The 21,651-nt window shown below is 41.4% G+C and overlaps 1 protein-coding gene across 1 annotated transcript in view; it reads right to left on the reverse strand.

The window, feature by feature from the left end:
- The window catches only part of LOC103474203 (rho GTPase-activating protein 32-like), a 32,450-nt gene extending 13,155 nt beyond the window's left edge, over positions 1 to 19,295 (reverse strand). Inside the window, exons 1-10 of the mRNA XM_008425004.2 lie at positions 18,887 to 19,295; positions 9,094 to 9,207; positions 8,126 to 8,231; positions 6,634 to 6,725; positions 6,273 to 6,357; positions 3,376 to 3,462; positions 3,135 to 3,272; positions 2,307 to 2,399; positions 444 to 566; positions 249 to 326 (exon numbers count right to left, since the gene is read on the reverse strand). Coding sequence (XP_008423226.1) covers positions 249 to 326; positions 444 to 566; positions 2,307 to 2,399; positions 3,135 to 3,272; positions 3,376 to 3,462; positions 6,273 to 6,357; positions 6,634 to 6,725; positions 8,126 to 8,231; positions 9,094 to 9,182 — 891 coding nt within the window. The 5' untranslated portion in view covers positions 9,183 to 9,207; positions 18,887 to 19,295. The remainder of the gene's footprint in view (positions 1 to 248; positions 327 to 443; positions 567 to 2,306; positions 2,400 to 3,134; positions 3,273 to 3,375; positions 3,463 to 6,272; positions 6,358 to 6,633; positions 6,726 to 8,125; positions 8,232 to 9,093; positions 9,208 to 18,886) is intronic.
- Between the last annotated feature and the right edge of the window lie 2,356 nt (positions 19,296 to 21,651).

Consider the following 21,651-nt stretch of genomic DNA (forward strand, 5'->3'; position numbering starts at 1 on the left):
TATATATTTATTATTTTTTTTTTTTTAAGTTACATTTCATTTAGGAATGCCAATAAAATTTTTCAGGACTTGTTTAGCTCCTGAAATTTTCTTTAAGGGATTAAGGGATTACTGACCTAAATCATGAAGAAAAGTTACTCATACTTTTAAGTATTTTGTTTTATTTCAAGTGCAATAAGGTTTTTCCACTAGAAACCAGACCATAGATACTCCAGGATTTGTGTGTTTTCCCACAGCAGAAGGTTTACCTGGAAGCCATGCTTTCCTCTCCACCAGCCCGTGTCTTCTTTAGGCGGCATGTCGATGACAGACACAATATCCCCAACCTAGATCAGAAAGAGCTTTCTCTATGATGCTCATCTAAACTAAATGCAAAAATATGCAGAAAAAAAACATACACCTGACAGACTGGTCCATGCCTGAGCATGTCTCTATCTCCTTACCTCGAAGGTTAACTCGTCGGTGGCCTGAGCCGTGTACCGTTTGGTGACGTGGGCGGCAGCGATGGCGGGGACGTTGATCGAAGCTTCTTCAGAAACCAGCAGATGGTTGCCCTTGTTGTCGATCTAAAAATAAAGACAGCAGAGATGCTTTTGGCACATCTTACGCCCAAAAAGCCTGAGCAGGGAGTGGGAGCTGGTCACGATTTATCATGAGACGATGGATGAAAGAGAAGCAGAGAACAATGGAAAGTTAAAAATGTTTTGTTTTTGTCTCCACTTGAGCTTCAAACATTTTTAATGTCAGTGGAAAGTAGAGCCAGTGAATTGGCCCCAATGTTCTGTCTGTTTGTGTGTAACGTGAAGGATGTACTTTTTTTTTTTACTTATGTTTTTAGAAATCAGATATCTGCTTTGCTGCCAGTGGAGCTGCTGGACTCAGACCTGAACTTTCAGAGACGCATAAAGATAGTTACAAAGTCGGCCTTCTGTCACCTGAAGAACATCTCCAGGATTAAAGGACGAATGTCGCAACAAAGAAAAACTCATATAAAATCTAACTGTTAAAATCTAACCCCACAGTGTTCTCACATTCTGCCTAAAAAATCAACAAGAAAACTGCCGCTGATCCAGAACGCTGCTGCTCACGTTCTGACTAAAACCAGGAAGATAGAGCACATAACACCAGTTTTAAAGTCGCTCACTGGCTCCCTGTAGCTCAGAGAATATACTTTGAAATACTGTTGTTAGTTTATAAATCACTGAATGGTTTAGCACCCCGATACATTAAAGATCTGCTGTTGTTTTATCAACCTTCCAGACCCCTCAGGTTCTGGTTCTGGTTCTGCTCTGCATCCCCAGAACCAGAATCAAATAAGGAGAAGCAACATTCAGCTTCTACTTGCCACAAATCTGGAACAAACGTCCAGAAAACTGCAAAACTGCTGAAACACTGAGTTCCTCCAAAACTAGACTAAAACCCCACAAGCTTAGCCTGTCTGTGGATTTATAATAACTAGAGCATAGATTAACTCAATTCAAGTGGCAACCTTTTACCACTTCTCTTTATGTTATGTACTATATGTTATGTTTTTATCACTATAAACTGTCTCTGAAAAATTCCTCAACAAAAAAACTTGTTGAGGAATGGATGGAGCAGGCTAAGATATAAGAAATAATCTGCAATACTACTATTTTGTTGTACTAAAAGCCCATGGCAAAAGAAAAATAAATACATTTTAAAAAATCATTAAAATCCAAAAAATACTATACAACTTTACCATTGTGGCTGTGATTTTTAAGACAAATACAGAAAATGTCATTCAGCTCCTTTTTGGAGCTTCAGAGTATGAAACACAAACAACTCCAAAAATAACTTCAGATGAGAATCAAACATGTAAATACAAAGCCAAAGCCAAAGCCAAAGATTAGTAAGATCAACTGAACTCTGAACACATTTGCACAGTGCTTGAAATTTGCTACAGAAGCTTCACTTTCTGTCACCGATCATTAGCTTGCTACTTCAAAGTCGCCAGAAAAAGCTGCACACCTCTTTTTTTTTCTTGACACCAGTGCTGTTTGTCTGCTTCTCACACTGAGGCAAACACTCCCTGCCTTATGAACCAGTGCAGTAATTAAGTCGTTGACTCAACATTTAGAAAAAAAAAAGAGCTACATTGCAAAATGTAGAAGGATGTACTTTGGCACGGATGTGTAGGATTCCCAGCAGGGAATAACAATTCCTTCATCTTATCTGCGATATTCCGACCATAATCTAATTTTACTGACTGTTCCTTAGACAAACATCAGTCACGTTAGCGTTTCAGATCATCACAACGGAAAAGCACAATAAAAAGTAACTCCTACCTCCATCCATGTTAACACAGGACCACAGTTGATTTTGTTGTCCGCGATGGCAGAGAAGCGTGACAGGTAGTTAGTCAGCATTGTGGCGACTGACTGAAAGGAGACAAAAATAAAATAAAATTAAAAAAAGATAGACCTCAATAAAGCTCCAAAAATAAACATGACGTCACACATGCCAGCAGAGGTACAAGAATTTCTGCAAACAAATTCATGATCTTGTATTTTGCTGTTTTTTTTTTTTATAATGTTACAGCCACAAACTTCACAAAGTACTGCTTTGTTGTAAAGTGAAAGGAAATGATACACTGTCTTTAAGTTTTTCTACTTTTTTTCCCAAATAGGTCAATATTTAGAGAAAAAAAAAAGTTCACTACAATGACAGCTGAAAGTTTATTAGGGTCTACTTTTTCCCTTCCTCTTTACAAAATAAGTCAGGCTCGGTAAAGTTCAGCTTCTTTGAACACAAGTTTTAGTTTTAAACTGCGACTTTTTAAATAATTATTTGCATGGCATTAGGATTATTATGCAAACAAATGTAATTGTTGGTGCTGCCTCTTGGACTCCAAGAGTACTCACTTGTTTTTTTTTTTTTTTTTTTTATCTCAATCTTGATTAAATGAAGGTAAAAATAATAATTCAAAAGTTGAATTTGGACTAGGCCATTGAATATGGTAGATGTATCTGCTGAAGAAAGTAATGCCCCCAAAAAATCAGCAGTCAATCTTTACAGCTCTTCTAAAATAAATACATTAAAAAAATGGAGGTTATATCTAAACGGAGTAAAGTTTCAAAAGTGCATGAATACTTTCATGAATGTGGAGACAATACCTCAACAGTATCCTCTAAGGTGTCGTAGCGTGGCAGTTCGGTGAGTTGGGAGTAACGGCGGTCGTAGATGCACAGGTGCAGGTGTTTGTCCAGCACTCGGAAATCCTCGTAGGATCTTTTCACCAGCCAGTTTCGAGCCTGATGGGGACGACGCAAAGCAAATCAGGACCAAACCAAAGCGAAAGCGCCTGCTGCTTTTGGGAGAAGCCAGAGCACCACTCGGATATTCAAGTAATGTTACCTGGCAAGTGATCTGGACGAGAAAGACGAGTTCTTTGGAGTCCAGACCGGGCTTCGGTCCCTCGCTTTGCCCCTCTGCCAAGGCCAACTGCACAGGGAGACAAACAGGAGGAAGGAGACACAGAGGAGCTTGGATTGAGGATGGAGCATAAATAATAGATGAGTATGATACAAAACCCCTCTCTGTTTTTGGGACTGGGCTACTAAAAGTGCATCGTGTCCCATATTAATACTGGATTTACCACTTACATCGGTTGCCTGGCATTTCATCCTGCAGTTTTAAACGTTTAGTAGATTTCTTTTTCTTTTTTTTTTTTTCAAAATTATAGATGATAGGAAATCAACCCGTAAAGAGACCAAAGACGTTAATGGAGAATTGTCTTCAGAGGCCTCCATGCTGAGGAAGTTTTGGTTATTTATAACTGTTAGCAACCCGTCCAGATACACTGTTACACAACATGCAGCGACCTAGTTACGGCAAACCAAACCAATGAAGAGAAATTTGTTGTTGAGTGAGTCATTACGGCAAAAATGTAGTTCACCGCAACGCTTTCTTCCCCCCCCCAGTCCAAACTACAAAGCTAATTAAGCTGTGGAGAGGCTGAAAAGGTCAGTGATTCAGTGATAGGAGAGAGAAGAGGGCAGATTAAGAGAAATTATGAAAACATTAGCTCCCCCCCCCACACTTTCTCTCTAAGTAAAAAGCATATCCACCATTTTTCCCCAGAAATACGCCCCACATCAAACAACTAACCCACCGTCACGTCACGGGGCTCGTTCAGGTTACCTCCCGCTAGAGCATCTCAGATATCCGACAGCGGATGAAGCAAGAGCTTCCTCTTTGTGTGCGGGACCACAGCGAGCTCCTCCAAGCAAACAATACAATAAAAAGAAAAAGAAAAAGCCAAATCTAGGCTGAGAGCAGAAGGGTTTAAAGGTTCTCCTGACTCGCCCGTTTCTCGTCCCAACAACAACGTTGCACGCGAGAAGCTTATTTGCAGAGCAACCCGCACCGGTGAGCTACATACAGAAAGCAGAGAAAACGAGACGCTGATGCTTTCTCTCTGCTCCCTACTTCCTTCTTCCCCCCCTCCTCCTCCTCCTGCCTCTCCTGTACTCCATCACCCTCCCCCCTGTTCCTCTCTCTCATCCGTTCTCCTCTCTCTCGTGACAAAAGGAGGTTCGCCTTTAAACGGGTTCATCTGGGACACATGGACACAGATGCTCATCCGTCACATAGCAACATGAGACAGATGAGACTTCCTAATCTGCAGACGGATCTGTCGGGATGCAGACGGAGGAGGTCTGCTGCTCTGCAGGCATCACACCCGAGACCCGACCTCTGCTTTCCGTCTTTGTCGTTAAGACTCTGCTGCTTATGGCGTGATCCGAGTACACAGAACAGAGACTCGTCGCCCAAACTGAATCAAACGCACCCGGCATCGGGCGGAAGCGTCTGAATCTGCATATATGCAGCTCTGCCTTCAGCGTCAGTGTCACCTCGAAAAGGACGTATCTGCTTTTGCTCACACTGTTTTTCTGCTCATTTAATGACGAAGACGCAAAACGTTTAGCCAAACAGAGCGAAAGTGTTTCAGATTAATGCTCAGCCAGCCGTAGCGTTGCTCACTGATGCGGCGTGCAGGGGGTCGGCGCCGCCATGTGCATCACATGCACCGCTCAGGATGCTTTGTGCTAAGCTAAAGCAGCAGCTCCCAGCTGTGCAGAAACATCTGACGCCCTCTGCCGGCGATCAAGCAGAACTACAACGAGAGATAACGGGGATGGCTAAATGCTTACTTCTGCACATCACTAAGCCTGACGCGATTAATCAATTAATTAATTAATCACATGATGAATTGAAACAAGCTCAGTAATTTCCATTTGCATTATTGATCGTCTTTCTTGTATCTCTACCAAACACTGGAAAGTCTTCAGTCTGGTGTGTTGGTCTCTGATAGCTCCACGTTTTTGAAGGACAGTTTGCATTTTATTTGTTTTAGGTGTTTTGTTTGGATATTTAAGATGTCTTCCAGTTTCACCGTTACATTTTCATTAGAAAACAAAGTTTTTGAGAAGGTCTTATTGCATTATTATGCCATTACCATTACATTACTTCAAAATGGTCTTGAAACAAAAAATGAAGAAGTACAAGAAAGAGCAAAAGAGGAAGGTAAGTACAGGGCAGCCGAGAATGAAGGTGGAAATCACCAAAAAATGATGAGTTTGGAAACGTTAAGCTAGAGTCAGGGTATTCAGAACAATGTCCACTCAGAACAAAACTAATTGATATATGTATTCAGCTTGATTTGAGTTCATGCAGTTCAGTCCTAAGTGACATATCAAGTCAAAAAGAGGAACCTTTATGTTTCAACTCATCAATATTGAGGAAAAACTGCTTATTTGTAAAAGATCAAGAAACAGGTAAAGCATAAAATAATATAACCTACGTTGTCTATGCGGAAAACTCCTTGTTAAGAATAAACTTTCTGTCTGCATCCTGCAAGGTTAAAAACAATTTCCTGCCATTCTCCGATGATAATCGTTCATTTGTGCTATTTGACAATAAATGTTCATTTCCAGAACCAGCATTAAGCTCCTGGTGACAACTAATATTTGAGTCTGAAGGCGGCAGCACTAAGCAAATCCAAGTTTAGGCAACCTGCCTGTAGAAGCTGAACAAAAATAAGTGTAGTAATTGCAGAATATCGTCTGTGAACAGATGCAAACATGGCATGTCAAGAATACGAGGGGAAACTGCTGCAGCGACTGTCCAGAAAACACAAACAAGGTTATCGATTATGCCAAAAGTGCAGCAGCAAATATAGCAGCTGAACGGCGGCCAAGTGCACAGTTATGAAAGCTAATAACTCTCCGCAAAGTATTTTTAGATCTCACCTGAACGTTGCCAAAATCGACAGTCTCATAGTGGAAATGGGCACACTCTGCCAATCTGGGGAAGTGACCTCTGGGGAACGTTAGCCTAGAACACACAGAAGAGCGGCAACTCATCAACATTCAAGACACACCGATGCTGCGATGAGGAGCGGAAACAAAGAGAAAGAGGAAGGGAGAGGTCAGGCTTGTGCAGCGAGAGACAGAGCAGCGTTTAAGATTCAGACCGGCTGGTCGGCGTGAGAGGCACCCAGCGCTGGAACACAGGCTCCCCCTTCGCTTCGCTGGCCTGAATAAGGAGCCTTATATTCAGGCCAGCGAAGCGGCCCCTAAAAGCGGCGGCAGCGTCACTGAGAGTACCTACTTTTTCATGTTCTTGACCTTCATACTCGCCGTGCTGACGCAGGAGCGCAGGAGGGGCTCGGCCTGGTGTTCTGTGATGTCATCGCTCTTCACCTGCCAAGAGCAGAAAGCATTAATGGGGTCGGTGATGGAGAAACCCATAGTTTATGACGTTGGAAGGTGTAATGAAAGCACATTCCTGCCTCTGACGGCTTTTAAAATAGGAGTTATATCATTTTTCCTCAGTGGATGACACACTGTGAAAACACAGAGTCTCGCCACGTATTTTTGTTTACTTTGTAGTGAAAATATTTGAGTACCTGAGAGAAACTACAAAACTACAATACAAGTAAATTATCAGCAACATATAGGAGCTTAAGTTAATAATTCGACAAAAGGAAAACCTTTCTTATGAGTGAAATAATCAGTCAGTGTAACGAGTCATTTTTTTATCAATATTCAGAAGTTATTGACATAAAAAACAGCCTCTACATCTTGCAGAAAAGTTTCAAATAAGACAAAAGAAGTTGTGTCTTATTTCAGGAGTACTAAGATATTGGAGCTGGAAACTACACCAGCTGGCGTGGTTTGCTTTCACGATGCACTGTGTCAAACGATCCAAACTAATTGAGAAACTTGTTCCTCTCCTTGCCTGTGGTTACGCTGCACCAAGAACCACTGAGAGAAACAACACGTCAGAAGAAGACACGAGCGTAACGTTCTTCTTTGCGAAATGCAAACAAAAATGGAGTGGAGTCAGATTGTAGGTTTTCTCTTTTGTCTTTGGCAAAAGACAAAGAGCCATTTGTCCCGCAAGCATTAGATTCTTGCATTGGTCTTGGTTCTATCTACCCAGAATGCCCTACAGCGTAGTCCGGTTCCTGCTTTCGGAGTAGTTTCTGGTCTGCTTGCCTCCACATTTGCATCAGAAGCGCACCAGAGTTCACTTTAATCAAACCCAGAGCGAGGTTTTTAGGCGGACCAGAGTTCACTTTTTTTTTTTTGGTTTGATTGCAAATTCACACCTCCCCAAACGAACTGGACTATCAAAACACATGGATTAGAGTTTGATGAAACACGGCTGGTGTGAATGCAACATAAGCCTTTCAAACCTAAGAACACAGCGCCTGGCATCGTTTCACCGTATCTTTTTTAATTCTCCAACTTCACTAAGAGGCATTTACTCAAATTTTAGCAAATATTAGTTGGACTTATGACTGTATTTGAGGCTGTATGTGTAGTTTTGACCTTTTTTTAATTTGCAGAAGCCCAGGATGAATTTAAAGTCGTCAACTGAGACCTTGTGATCTGTTGAGGCGACGTTAAAGTGTGAGTCAACTAAAGAAGCAGAGCAGCCTCATGGAGGAAGGACATGTCTGATGAGTTTTGTGTATTGTCTTGCATCAGCTATGAGTCAGTGCCATGTGTGTGCTTATTTATAAATAAATATATGTGTGTGCACGTGTGTTTGCATGCGTGTGTGCGTGTGTGTGTGTGTGTGTGTAGGCATGTACCGCGGCAGTGGATGTCTCCTGTGGCTGCTTCTCCTCTGGAGGATTAATGTTGGTAGCTTGAGGTAAGGCATCGTTTTTGTCGAGGTCAGCAGGTGGGGTCGGGTCGCTGCGCAAGAGGTAAAGAAAAAAAAAAAGGTTGGAAACAGAACAGAAGCTGAACTATTATGAAAATGAGGCCTCTCGATATATTTTGTTTAATTTTCATCCACCAGAGGGAGCAAGTGAGGGAGAATTACTGGAGTGGCTTGAGCTGGAATCATGACATTGCACCAGCATGCCTCAAAAAAAAAAAGAGAAAAAAAAAGAAAACATGTCGTACTGAAGCTGTCACCAAGAAAATACACATTTATTATTTATGTTAGCTGTAACTATGAACAATTACTGAGATCTTTAGAAAATATCAGCAGTTCCTGCTTTAGTAGACGGGGAAAAAAACCGAACCCAGATCCAGTGGTTATTTTATTTGCACTCCAAAGCTCACATGTTCAGTGAGGCATAAAGACAATCCACCCACAGGGAGAGCTTCACAAAACCTTCACTTGAAATGTGATTCAATGTACTGAGGAGTGGAGGGTGAGGCCCATTCAGGCAAACTTTGATAAGCAACAAAGGCCACAGGGTGTTTGGGAGTCTAACAGAGATTCAGCCTGATCGAACCTGGAAATGTGGCAAACAAACATCGACGTTTATGTGCTCCAAAATTACATGAGCGAGCGCAACAAAATAGTGGAGTTTGAAGCTGATGGAGGTTGAAAAAGGGATAGTTTGTCTCTCTGCTTTACTCTGATAACTGGGTAAAAAAATTTAAAGTCTCACTTCTGGCTTTATTCATCTCAAATTCAAAATTCCCACATTCCTTTAAAGCAGCACGCCACATGCTATCTGGTCTTTTCATCATCATCCAGGTGAGCAGACACACAAAGCCAGGGAAACGCAAAAAAAATAAATAAATAAAAAGAGTTACTCACCCCTCAAGGACGTCACTACTTCCTGGTTCTCCCCGGGGTCCTGAGGCAGCATTCTCAATCACCGCGGCAACCACGCATCCAGCCTCCATGATGCCGCCCTGCTGCAACAGCCCGCTGTAGAGAAACGTGAGTGGGAGGAGAGAGAAGGAGAGAAAGTCACGGCGGGCGGGGAGGAGGGTCCGAAGCTGCGGAGCCACCAGACGTTAACCCACTCGAGGCCGCCATCTACCCCGGCTGTAATCTGGGATGACATCATGCCGGAGTGTCGCGGGCTACCACGGCGACCAAAACGTGTCAGGCTATGAGTTCGCAGGATGGATTTCAGCTTCTGTTTCCTCCTAGAGCTGACAGATTTCGGTTGAGAAGCGACTCTCGCGCTCTCCAAGGAAAAGGCAGGTTTGTCCCGGCAGCCAGAGATCCACGTTCACGGATTTCCCCTTTACTTTTTAAATTCCACTACTGTGAAAATGTGTTTCCCACATAACAGATTCCTTCTGTTTTTGCTATTTGGTCATGACAAAGATAACTTGGGTGAATACAAACATCGGTTTCCAGATGATGATTTCATTTGTTAGCACAGATAAGGAACCCCAATGAAATATTTGTCTCCTTGTTTAGTCATAAATTAATGGTGATTTACATTTTGGGGGGTTTAATTTCATCAGCCAAGCCCAGGCTGATTACTGCTACTCAGGTAGAAACTGTCTGTCAACACAAAGTAGGCTGAAACAATCTTAAAAAGCAACTTGTCATGCTCCAATGTTCAGAAATTCAACAGATGTAAAAAACAGAAACCGTCATCCAAATATGTTTTAACCGTACATCTCGATTAAAAGTGCCTAATGATGATATAAGATGATAAAATATTAGAATGTGTTGACAACCTGCCAAAGAAGACAGACTGTGAGATGGTGTATAAGGCTTATTCTATGCAGTGCAGTTCTATGTTTGTATAGTACAAAACTGTAAATTTGAGCCAAAAAAAAAACTCAGAAATTTTTAGATTAATCTCTGAAATCTTCCAAAAATATATATGTAAATTTGCAAGTTTTTCTAGTAAATTTCAGATTTTTCTCTAGCAAAATTTTGACTTAACAAACTCAGAAATTTTCAAGAAAATTCCTGGAAAATTTCTGAGATTAATCTCAACATTTTTGAGTTTTTCAGAGGAAACGTACCCTTTTTTTCTATGTACAATAGCCCTAATACACCCTAACAGTATTGAGTTGCCTGTGTTGGTATTATCCTGTACTGTAATGCAGAGGAAGACGACTAAAGTTGAGGTTAAGCTAAAACACAACACTGGCTCATATCATCCATCCAAACGGAAATTAAATGTAGACATAACAGCTTTTTTCCTTCAGCTTCATAAATAATTGTAATTTTACATCAAACAATTACTGTTTTTTATCCACTGCCATGGAATTGGTAAAATATCAGTACTTAGATAGGATTACACTTTAAACCTTTTTAATTTATGTCAGTTTTGTTCTCTAGTCCCAGTAAAAACCTTTGGTTTTTCATTCACACACCAGCTACTACTGCTTACCCTCAGTTCAGTCATCAAAACACTAGGAATGTCCTGATGAAGCAAACTTGGTTCTCCCACAATTTTCCCGTAACGTGCTTCTGGAATTATGAGGGTGTTTATCAGTAAACAATGTCTCACAGACAAAATCAGGCCCTTCCCAAAGCTCCCACCACTGCAGCTCAGGTAGCAGAGAGACGGGTCACCATCATGTGTAAAGGGTTCTGCTGATCAACCACAACATGTCTGGTCCAACTGGTATGTTAACTAGCATCCACTGAACACTGGTGCCGTAGTAGCGGTTCCAAGCAGCGCCTCCAGCTCGGTTATCCACTCAGCTGCTGGTTCTGGACTTCCATAAAGCTTCTTGAGTCAGCAGGATGCCAACAGGCCGATAGGAATACTGAGCAGGTCCGACTCGGCTCCATCCTCGTCTCGTACTGTGTCTCAACTCAACCTTGCCGAAGGGCAAAAAGTGCATTAAACAGATAGCAGCGATCCAGAGACCACATTACATAAAGTTATGTTATGCAACGGTCACTTGGATCCAACATCTATAGTCTTCTTATATGACCGGACAGTGTCTTGGAACAGTCTTTTGTCACGCTGTAGACACAAACTTTTGTGTATTTTGATGGGATTTGATGTGACAGCCCAACACAAAGAGGATGTCTACAGTAGATTTCAAATTAGTGTCATAAATAGAAATATGAAAAGTGTTAGTGGGGGCATTTGTTTTGACCTAGTCAAGTTTCTGCTTGATTCTCGTTTCTCTTCAGTGCTGGGTCTGAAATTTTTACTATGAACCTCGATTTCTCCAGCTGAATTTCAACCCAGCCAATCAGCGAACAGAAACAGCTTTGAACAATGATGTTGATTTTTTGCGCTCAATTAGAGCAGATTAGAGCAATCATGGCAGATTTGTAGTCTGCCATGATTGCAGTTTTAGCAATGGCAGTGGAGGAAGTAAACAGAACCGTTAAATATGTGTTGGCCACGCCTCCAAATATTGAGTCGTTTGGTTTAGGACTTCTTACTTTGTAGAGGGGTTGGTTGTTTACAGCGCACTCAACTTGTACATATATCAGGACCAAACGTTAGCGATTGCCTCCAGCTACCAATTATTTCTCAATAGCTGAGTGTCCAGACCTTCTGTACGAAGCAAAGCGATTAGCGACATGGGACTATTTTTAAACCAGGCCAGTACAAAGTCAATCCTTACTTAAGGTCTCCTTTCACTGCAATCACAGCTAAAAGTTTCTTTGGGTATTTCTCCTTTAACACCTTTCCACATCTAGGTATTAAAAGTTCTGTCAAAAATTAGACTGAGGTCCAGACCCAGTAACTAACAACCTTTGAACCAAGTCATTTTATTGTAGTCTTTTCTTTATGTTCTGGGTCACCACCTCAAAACTTCTACAGCCACTGCCAGGGTTTCTTGTGAAACTGGTGTGAGCTGGGATGAACACACCCTCGTCCCCACCAGCTCTGTCCACAGAACACTATCTCACATGTCCCCAACATGAAGGAACGCACAAGTAGGTCTTCTTAAGGCTTTCTGTAAACAACAGTTTAGTTCTTGCCACTCATCTACAGTGAGTGCAAAACTAATCGTAACCCCACCCGCTGCTTTGGATCTTTTCCGCTTCATCATGGATCTGGTCACATGACTTTTATTTCACAAAGTGCCTCGAGATGGTATGTGTTGTGAACTAGTGCTATAAAAATAAACTGAATTACGCCCAATTGAATTATTTGGCTCCTCTTGCTCAGTTGAGGATTAGGTCTGGCGCTGTGCCATACTATTTCCGTTTTTAGATGAGAAGATTTAAACAGTGCTCTGAGAGATATTCAGACCTTGAGATATTGTTTTGAATCAAGCCCAAATTTATCCTTCATCTGTGTTTTGTGTTCCTTGGTCAACATGATGCTGTTTGTCCCCTAATTCACAGTTTTATCTGCACAAGACTGTGAACAGTGTGCATCGTTTACTTTCTACTTTACAATTATGCATTATTAGAGCCACACATGTAACCCAAAAACAATGTTAAGGCTGTGGGTTGCTAATGAGGTAAAGACACTTCTATCAGCTGAATTCTTTCCATGTAAAAAAAAAAAAAAAGGTTTCTCGACGCATACGACGGTACCTGACCTTGCTGATTATAGCTCATCAGACAGAGAGTCTGCTTGAGTGGAGGAACATGTCGTCCTGCACACAGCAGAGGGGACGAGCTTGCATAAAGCACCTGCATGATAAAAGACTTGCACTTTTTTTTTCGTCTGGAAAAACGTAGAAAATCTGACGACAGCCACCGACACAAACGATCACCGAAGCAATCACTTCTTTTAGCCCAAACACTGTAACAGTGGACCAATTTAGAAATGTTCCAAATAGCGTACACTACAAACTCGCAACGCTGTGAAGAGACATGATGATGAGTGAGCTTCATCAGCGTACCACCTTTTGGTGTATTATAGGTGAGAAAATGAATATACAAATATGTCTCAAACCTGTCAAAGCAACATATTTTTTTTTATTTTCCTCTGGATTTTCTTCTAGAAACCTTGAAGTCACACCGAATCAAGCAGCAGTGCTGCTTCCACAGCTTCTCCATCGTCATTCATCTCCAAAGTATCAAACGTACTATTCTGGATGTATGAATAAAGAGGCCCCTTTACCTGTCACAGTTAATGGGGAGGTGCAGCTCTGATCTCAGGAGACCGGAGCGGCGAGCACAAAGGATGTCGCCTGTTATCTGATGGCCTACATGGCGTTTCTGCGAGGAAAATGGGGCGGCGTGCACAATCCTGCACGCTGTCTGTGGGACCGGCATCAGCTGATATGTTGACAAGAAAATGACTGGGTGAATTTTTTATTTTTTTTCCCCAGGTAAAATTTGGTCACAAGTCTGTCAGTCACAAGTCCTTCATTAAAAAAATTAAATGAGGGGGCGGTTCATAGCCAGAGGGAAAGCTATGTTGCACATTTTCCCACCATTTATTAAATATTTATTTCATTTCTCTTTGGGATCAATAAAGTATTTTTTGAATTTAAATTCTTGTAAATGTATGCAGTATTTATGGAGTTTGGACTTTGAAAAGTGATCAAAAACTTTGAAACCTAATGAAAAAAAAAGTCCGGATTTAAGTGGACGTTTTAGATGAAGCGGTCAAATTTAATCTGGCAACTTGCAATTGAAAATGGAGAATAATAACAACTTCCAGGCTTCTGTTTCAAGAGTAAGTGCAAAGTCTACAAATATAACCAGCTTTACAGATTACCTCTAAATTTGCAGTTATATGATTCTTATTTCAATATTATCACATTCTGCCATTATGTAACTAACTAGATGTTTACCTTTAGACCAAGTGCAAACCCCTAGTTTAGTTTTAGTTTCTCTATGCTAATCAGTAAATTGTGTTTGTGTTAAAAAAAGACATTTTTTGAATAGTTTTAGTTTTATTGTAAATGTGTGAAAAGAATTTGCAACACCACTCAGTTCTCACACACTCAACACTGCTTTGTGAACGGAGCGTTCACAACAAGAACAAAGGTGCTATTTTTTAAACAATTTTATTACTGTGTATTGTCCACACAACTTAAACTTAATGCTACTGAATTAATGAGAGAAAAATGTGACTAATGTAAAAGAAGTTACAACAGTATGTTATTAGCTATGCCGAACATCAGGACTCAGGAAATTTGCTCCTTCTACTTTTGCAACCTCATTTTACACCGATGCCATTTCATCTCTAATTACTTCCATTACAAACCACTTCATTCCATCATACCTAATTTGTTTATTTTAATTGCATTTTTTCCTGAATCATAGAGCTAAATGGTTATAACAACGTTAATTTAGCTCAGTATCATAATCTAAAAACTTTTTATCATACTTTCCATTTATTTTAGTTCTAGTCTCTGTTTTGTAAGTGGACTTTTACAAAATAGCCTAACCAACTGTATTTATAAAGCACCTTGAAACAGTGAGAAATGCCCCAAGTGCTTTTTGTCCCTACAAAAGTACAAATTGTGACGATTTGATGAAAGTAAAATAACTCTACAAAGTAAAGTAGAAGAATCTCCTTCTGGTAAATATTCGCTTGAGTCACGTAATTACATTTCCTTACATTAAACTCTTAATAAAATGTAGAAATGTCATTGTTGACGATCAGACCAGATCATCGTCAGGTAACGTGTGTGTAGACTTCATGGATCTCCAAAACTCAGACCAGACATTGACGGGACACAAACGTTTGGTTTCCTCGAGGCTGGTCGTGTTTTAGCTCCTTAGCTTCAGATTCTTTGCCATTTGTCAGACTGGCTGCATCAGGTTTCCAGTAACTTGAAACAATGCAAATGGAAACTGTCAGAGCGAAAACAGCAAGCCAAAGGGCAGCTAAATTCCCAGTTTACGGAATTTAGTCGCGAGATCTTCGACGCACTTTGATTCTCTTGTTAGTAGCAAAGAAAGACCGGCGTCGGTGTGGAGAAAGTTGGTTTCAGGCTCTCATTCTGATTGCAGTCAACAGAAGCTGTAAATGCAGAAGGGGTAAAAAGAAAAAAAAAAAGCTCTGCGGTTGCCATAGTAACCCATCTCCCATCCATCGTGACTTGACGCTCTTCCAGAGCAAAGACGAAGGAGACAAATGAAAGCCTCAGAGGAACTTTTGACCAGATGCTCTGACACATCATCAGCCTGTCTGCCCGAGGTGCTGCCACTGTCACCACCCTGCAGGTTTCAGATCGCCGCCGTCCAATTGGCCATGCGCTACCCGATGCTTTGTGATTCATGTCACCTCTCAGAAGGAAGGAGTTGAACTGGTTGGCGGCTGGAAGTCAATTTGATTCTCTAATCTTCTCGGAATCTGCCAGACTGAGATTATTTCATCCCGCACAGAGGAGATGTCACGGCTCAAATCTCTTAGTGAGCGATCCCTGATGAAGGCCAGGATGGGCGGATGGAGCGGAGTAACGGGGGAGGGGGGTTGAACAGCAGGCCGATGCTGATCCAAACATTTAATCAACAATCCAGTCTGTCACTCACGAAGACAATCCAAACCTTGCCACGAGCCACAAATCTCCTTGTGCTAAAAATAAGCCGACGGCATACCACAAATAGTGAATGGGAGAAAATCTCATTTTGCAAGAAAAATATTTTAGGGAGGGCAACGTTTATTCTCAGAAATACGACAGACAAACGGCAACTTAATCCAGAGACAGAGTACGAGCTTGGAGACATTTGTTCAGTTTAAGATACTAGTACACAGAGGTGTTGATTCAACAATGCTCTATTTCTTCTGTGACACAAACATAAAGGTTGGCTCTTCCTCATCTGAAGACCATTGAAATTCTGAATATTGTGTTCAGAAAACTTAAGAAATAGTATTTAATCCTTAAACTGCTGTAAAGTTTTAGGTTTCTAGGTGATTGTCCAATGCGTTCTTTAAAAAGAAGCTACGTCTCTCTTCAAGTATTTTCTTAAATATGACTGTGACTATTAGACATAAGAATAGATTGTTTTCTGTCAGTTCTCAATTGAAGACCAACGTGGAGAAAAATGTAAATCAATATTAACCTAAAACTATGGGTAACAACTTGCTTTGTCCATAAAAAAACTTCAGTTTTTAAGCCCATCTACAAGTTGTTCCCAAAGAGCTGGAAGCAGGGAATTGTCCAAATGCTGTAACATTAAGACTTCCTCTCACTGTAACTAATAGGTAAAGTCTAAACCCTAATCAACCAGACATTATAACCCAGACCTCTCCAATAGATTGCCAAACAGAGAACTGTAATTTATACAAAGAAAACCTTTACATCACTGTAGAGACTGTGAGGGACATGCTTTACACCACTGAATTCACTTGCTGATGCTGTATGAAAGCTTAGATGCAGCTCCTTTGCCATGGAAACCCGTTCTATGAAGTTGCAGTCGCTGCTCCCCATCTTCCTCAGAATGCAGTTTTACTTAACTTAATACTCTGAGTTGTTGTTAACCAATTGCTTCCACTGTGTTAAAATACCACAAACAGATGGCAAAGAAATTACCTTACTCTAAAAAGTTTCCAATGCCTCCCAAAAAGTTCAAAATATATTTTAAGAACAGGGATTATCAGGAATCCCTGAGTCGGTTGGTCTAAAAAGCCAGAGAGAAAGAATGCTTTTATGAAATAACAATGACTTGTGGCACCGGGTCTGATGCGTCTGCCATCGCTGAGTTATAACCAGAAACGGTAAGAGTGCCCAACAATCGTCCAACACAGCAGTTGGTTACCATGGAGACTGGATGAAGACTATAGGAGAGACATTGCCTACTACACACCAAGGTTTCTTTTTGAACACAAGTCCCCCTGCATCTTAGCTATCAAGAAATGTGACAATTTCTCAATAATCCTCTCCAAGTGGTTTCCTATATCTGAAGCATTTTACTTTACCCATATGTTCCAAAAACATAAACGTAATTTCTTTTTAATGCTCCATATCCCAAAGCATGCCAAAAAATCTTATTGTTTGTGAGTAGTTTGAGGGATCCTCGCATCTTTTGGTCTAAATATGCTGGAATTTTTTTTTTTCTCAAAAATTCTTTTGCTAACTTATCTGCTCATATGTCAGTGCTGTACTCAATTATCGTGTCACATGTTGAGAAATTATATTATGCTTTACTGGCTCGGTCAACAAGCGCTTCTTTCTTTTTCGGCCTTCTATTTAAGCACTTTTGATTGTTGTCAGAGTCGACCCCATCCTCTACGAGGGACATAAACACAATTTGATTTGAGGACCTTTCAAATACCACCAGTCACTATCACATTCAAACTGAGAACTACATGAATTTCAAGAGAAACCCATCAACCGTCAAAATGTACTTTGATAAACCTTGTTCAGAGTTCATTGAAAAAATATATTATCTGTTGGATTCAACTCTATTACCTCTACTAACGCATTCACATTTTTTTCTGTGCTTTGAAAAAACAAATCTCAATTAGGTCAGACTTTAAAGAGACTGTATTAAGTGTATTAATCGACTTTTTTGAGCTTTATGTCATGTTATGATGTTGCTCCCTCATCAAAAACGTACCTGGAGTGAAACTTCGAAATCCTGTTTGAGAAATCCTTAAATCTCCCTTGGCGACCATTCATGGGTGCCTAAATACTTGATCTGACAAAGCAGTGCCTTTCTCCAAGTTGAGTTTGTCTCAAAGAGCACATCTCTCTCTGTCTGAGTCTGACACTAGTCTGAAGGAGCCCCACTCAGCTCCTTCAGACTAGCGGCAGCAGCAATAAGCAAACACTCAGTGCAACTGTGCATCTACAGAGCTAATCATAGGAACTACTTCTCAGTCTGCTAAGAAAGATGTTAAAGGCTTAACGGAGAAAGTTATGATGAAGTAAGGGAAGTTTCAAAGAACAAGAGCTTCTTAAAGAGGCAGAGGCCAAATTTCAAGGTGTTTAATTGCAAAGTCAAATTTCTTTTTAGTCATGTTTGAGAGATACAGCATTTTTACAACTGAAGTTAAGTTTTCTTGATTGCGCTATAAAATGGCACTCTGTGCTTGTAAAATACACAATACCGCCCTTTTAAGGAAACTGTATACCTTTATAAGTAAAATAACAAAAACTTTCCAGTCTTACTAAATTACACTATACTTTAAACATCAAGGATCACATAAAATCGCAAAAACAGTTGATTTAAGCCGCCGCTTAGCTCGCTTTCTGTGACTTCAGCCGGCAATAATTGTCATTTCCTTGATGACCGGGAGAGTTCAACCAAGCTCTTTACAGCCGACATTTTAATCACATGACATAATAAAATGTTGAATACATCTCGCACTTGTTGCAGGCCTGTTGCTAAGCATTGCGGCAGACTCATCATTTCCTGACCAGACATCACACCATACAGATAAACTACAGTCTGTTTTTTATAACCTCTGATGCAACATAATGCGCACTAAATGACCAATGAGAAAAGTTTACCGGCGGTGTACTATGACCTGTTGGGCCTGGCGGATACCAGGCGCATTAACAGCGCGCGCGCACACACACACACGCACACACACCCCTACACACACACACACGCACGTACTCAAAGAGGGGGAGAGGCGAAGAGAGAGAGAGAGACTATGATAATCGATTATTTCACAGCTTCGGCGTGAACTGATCGATTTAATGGGCAGCAGCCGGTGGTGGTCGCGACTCGAGTTCGGAACAGCGCGAGGAGGGTTCACCTGTCCGCGCGAGGCGACGGGATCATCCAGCGGTAAACTTACCTGCGACTGCGCGCGCTGCTCCTCTCCGCCGCCTCCTCTATGCTGCTCGGCGCTCGGCTCCTCGGTTAGGAAGCATGCTGCCAGCCAGCATCGCATCGCACTGCAGACCCACGCAGCCCGGACGGTCGGTCACTCAAAGACAGGCCACGGCTGATCATCTGAGGTAGATGGTGTTGGCAGGAAAGCCCGCGACCAGGTGCGGCATCTCGCTCTACAAAAGAGGGGCTGGCGAGTGATTCCGTGGCTGGAAGACAGAGAAAGACAGAGAGAGAGAGAGAGAGAGAGAGAGAGAGAGAGAGAGAGAGAGAGAGAGAGAGAGTGTATGTGTCCGGGCGTCGGGAGCGCGCACTGCTGAAACTGGATTCGTGCTCGCGCCTGTTTGAGCCTCCGGGGTTCCCAGACCTTTTTTCTCTCTCTCTACCCCCTCCTCTTCCTCCTCCTCCACCTCCTCTTCTCCCCAAACCAGGGACCCAGATTTGATGTAGGCGTGAGGGTTTGCAGGCAGGCGCTGATTCATTACATTCGCGAGCATCGAGGAACCGCAGTTGTGCGGTGTTAGGTAATGCTTTTGGTACAACAATTACATAACCCCTCCACTGTGGGTGGGCGGTAACAGTGAGAGGAGTGAAAACTGGTGTTGAGATCGCTCATAATCATTATACCTTTTTTTTTTTTTTTTTTAATATCCACCGAAGAAAATTAAGTGGAAATTCAGGTTTTGTTCTTGCTCAGGGCACACAATGATTCTGATCATTTATAAACTTTATTCTTCTAACCAACATAGTCATGTTCATTGAGGTTTTTCTACATTTTATATGAGATTGTTTATTGTTATTATTATTTAAATGTATTTTACCGGCATGAAAACAGATTGAGATTAAAAATCTCTTTTTCAAGGGAGTCCTGGCCAAGAAGCAGCAACAAATACAACACAAAACAAGCAGGAAGCTGTCAAGCTATAAAATAAAATAAGAAAAAAATAGTCCATATTTATGTAGTGCATAATTGTGTAGAAGTAGGACGACTATGATACGCGCTTTTCATTTAGAAATCGGAAAAGCTTGATGCTTTTCTTATCCCATGAAATCAACTTTGTTCAGAAATCACAGTTAGTAAAGAGTCCAGCTGAATGTGATTTGATATCAGCATAAATACAGCTGTTCTGAGACTTTGTTACAGACCATTCGTAAACAAACATCTGGAGAACAAAAAAAAAAGCACAGCTGCAGGGTCAGAAATGACACTGCAGAGAGGTTGAGAGCTGGGATAGAATTCGTTTTGATTCAGTTTGAAAATACTTTATTAATCCCAGAGGGGAAATCAAATGTTGTTATGATTTTCTTCAAAAAGATGCTGATGGTGATTCCGAAAGGCTCTCTTGTAGCAGTCTGTGTTACAGCACATGTCACGCAGCCCAAGAGCCACCAGTGACACTTGAACAGTAGTTTGAGAAACATGTTTTAAAAACTGATGCCGCAATGCCACGGACTCCTAGTTCGACCAGCTCTTACACTGGCTTACCTCATATACCACATTAGCAACCGGGCTAATGTTTAAAAATCTGCAGGCCGAATCTAATCTGCTCCAGTTTGAATGTACAAAAAACGGGGATTCTCCTGCAACACTGATGTGGAATCAAGAGTGAAAAATTACGGCGGAGCTTGCTTCTTTCTGCCTCTTCCAGTTGTCTGTTGGCCGGTTGCCATGGCGTTTCCAACCTTGTTTGTAAACATTTGTTTTCATACCATCCGGATGCATCCGTAGCTCGTTGTTCTAAACAGTTTACGAATCCCATCAGTGGCGTCGTTCATAAACACCAGCCGGCTTTTAAAAATGCCGGTTTTGAGCGCGAGCCCCAAACAAAAACGCTCTTTGCTCTCGAATGGACCAAAACGATTCTGGAGACGTTATGTGGCTGTAGGAGGCTCAAGCTAAAGGTTGCTTTAACGCTTCTCCTGAGAGATAATACACCAGAGAAACGTTTCAGTCTCCAAAATGCATGTTTGAAAACATTAGGGGGCGTTTACACGACAACGATCCAACAAAAACGGCACTTTTGTTTACACGATTACGATCTGTGTTTACACAGTAACGGTACACATCGAAAAGGTGTAATGCTCTCGCTGCGCCTAGTTGGTGCTAGGTTCTTTGAAACTTTGAAAGTGTGCATGTGTTTAAAAAAAAAGTTGTACTTGAAGGCATGTGGATTTGCGTGAGAAAACACGCATTGTGTGCGTCTGATTAGGGCGCATACAGTTGGAAAAAGTGGGATAACTTTGCTGAAACACCTTGTTTGAGCTTTCACAGTGTCTGTAGCGAGCCCCGGACTGGAAGCTGTTTATTGTTTTTACCTTGGAATGGCCAACAGTCTGTTATTCCTATATCAATTTGATAAAATAGGAGTTCCCGCACGTCCCATATCTATGTCCTCTGTTACCTTTTTCAGCAGTTAAAACAGTTTAATTCGTTGCTAACAAGTCGTAACTTGTTTTTCCAAGCCGCCTTCAAACGCAACATGAAAGCTGAGACGCTTGCACTGGGTTTACACCTGTGAGGCAGCGAAGGAGACCTGCTGCTGTGCAGGTGTGTGTTAGAATCATGGCAGCAAACCAGCAAAACGTAAATAACTGCACAGTTTTTTCCTCGAACTAACCGACTGAGTTGAGTAAAGCTGTTGGATGCAGGTGATGATAGCTAAAAGATGACTAGCTAATATCAACACAGCACGTTAAGCTTGCTAACAAGTAGCCTGTATGCTACTGATG

This window comes from Poecilia reticulata, linkage group LG13, assembly GCF_000633615.1.
Source record: "Poecilia reticulata strain Guanapo linkage group LG13, Guppy_female_1.0+MT, whole genome shotgun sequence".
NCBI lineage: Eukaryota > Metazoa > Chordata > Actinopteri > Cyprinodontiformes > Poeciliidae > Poecilia > Poecilia reticulata.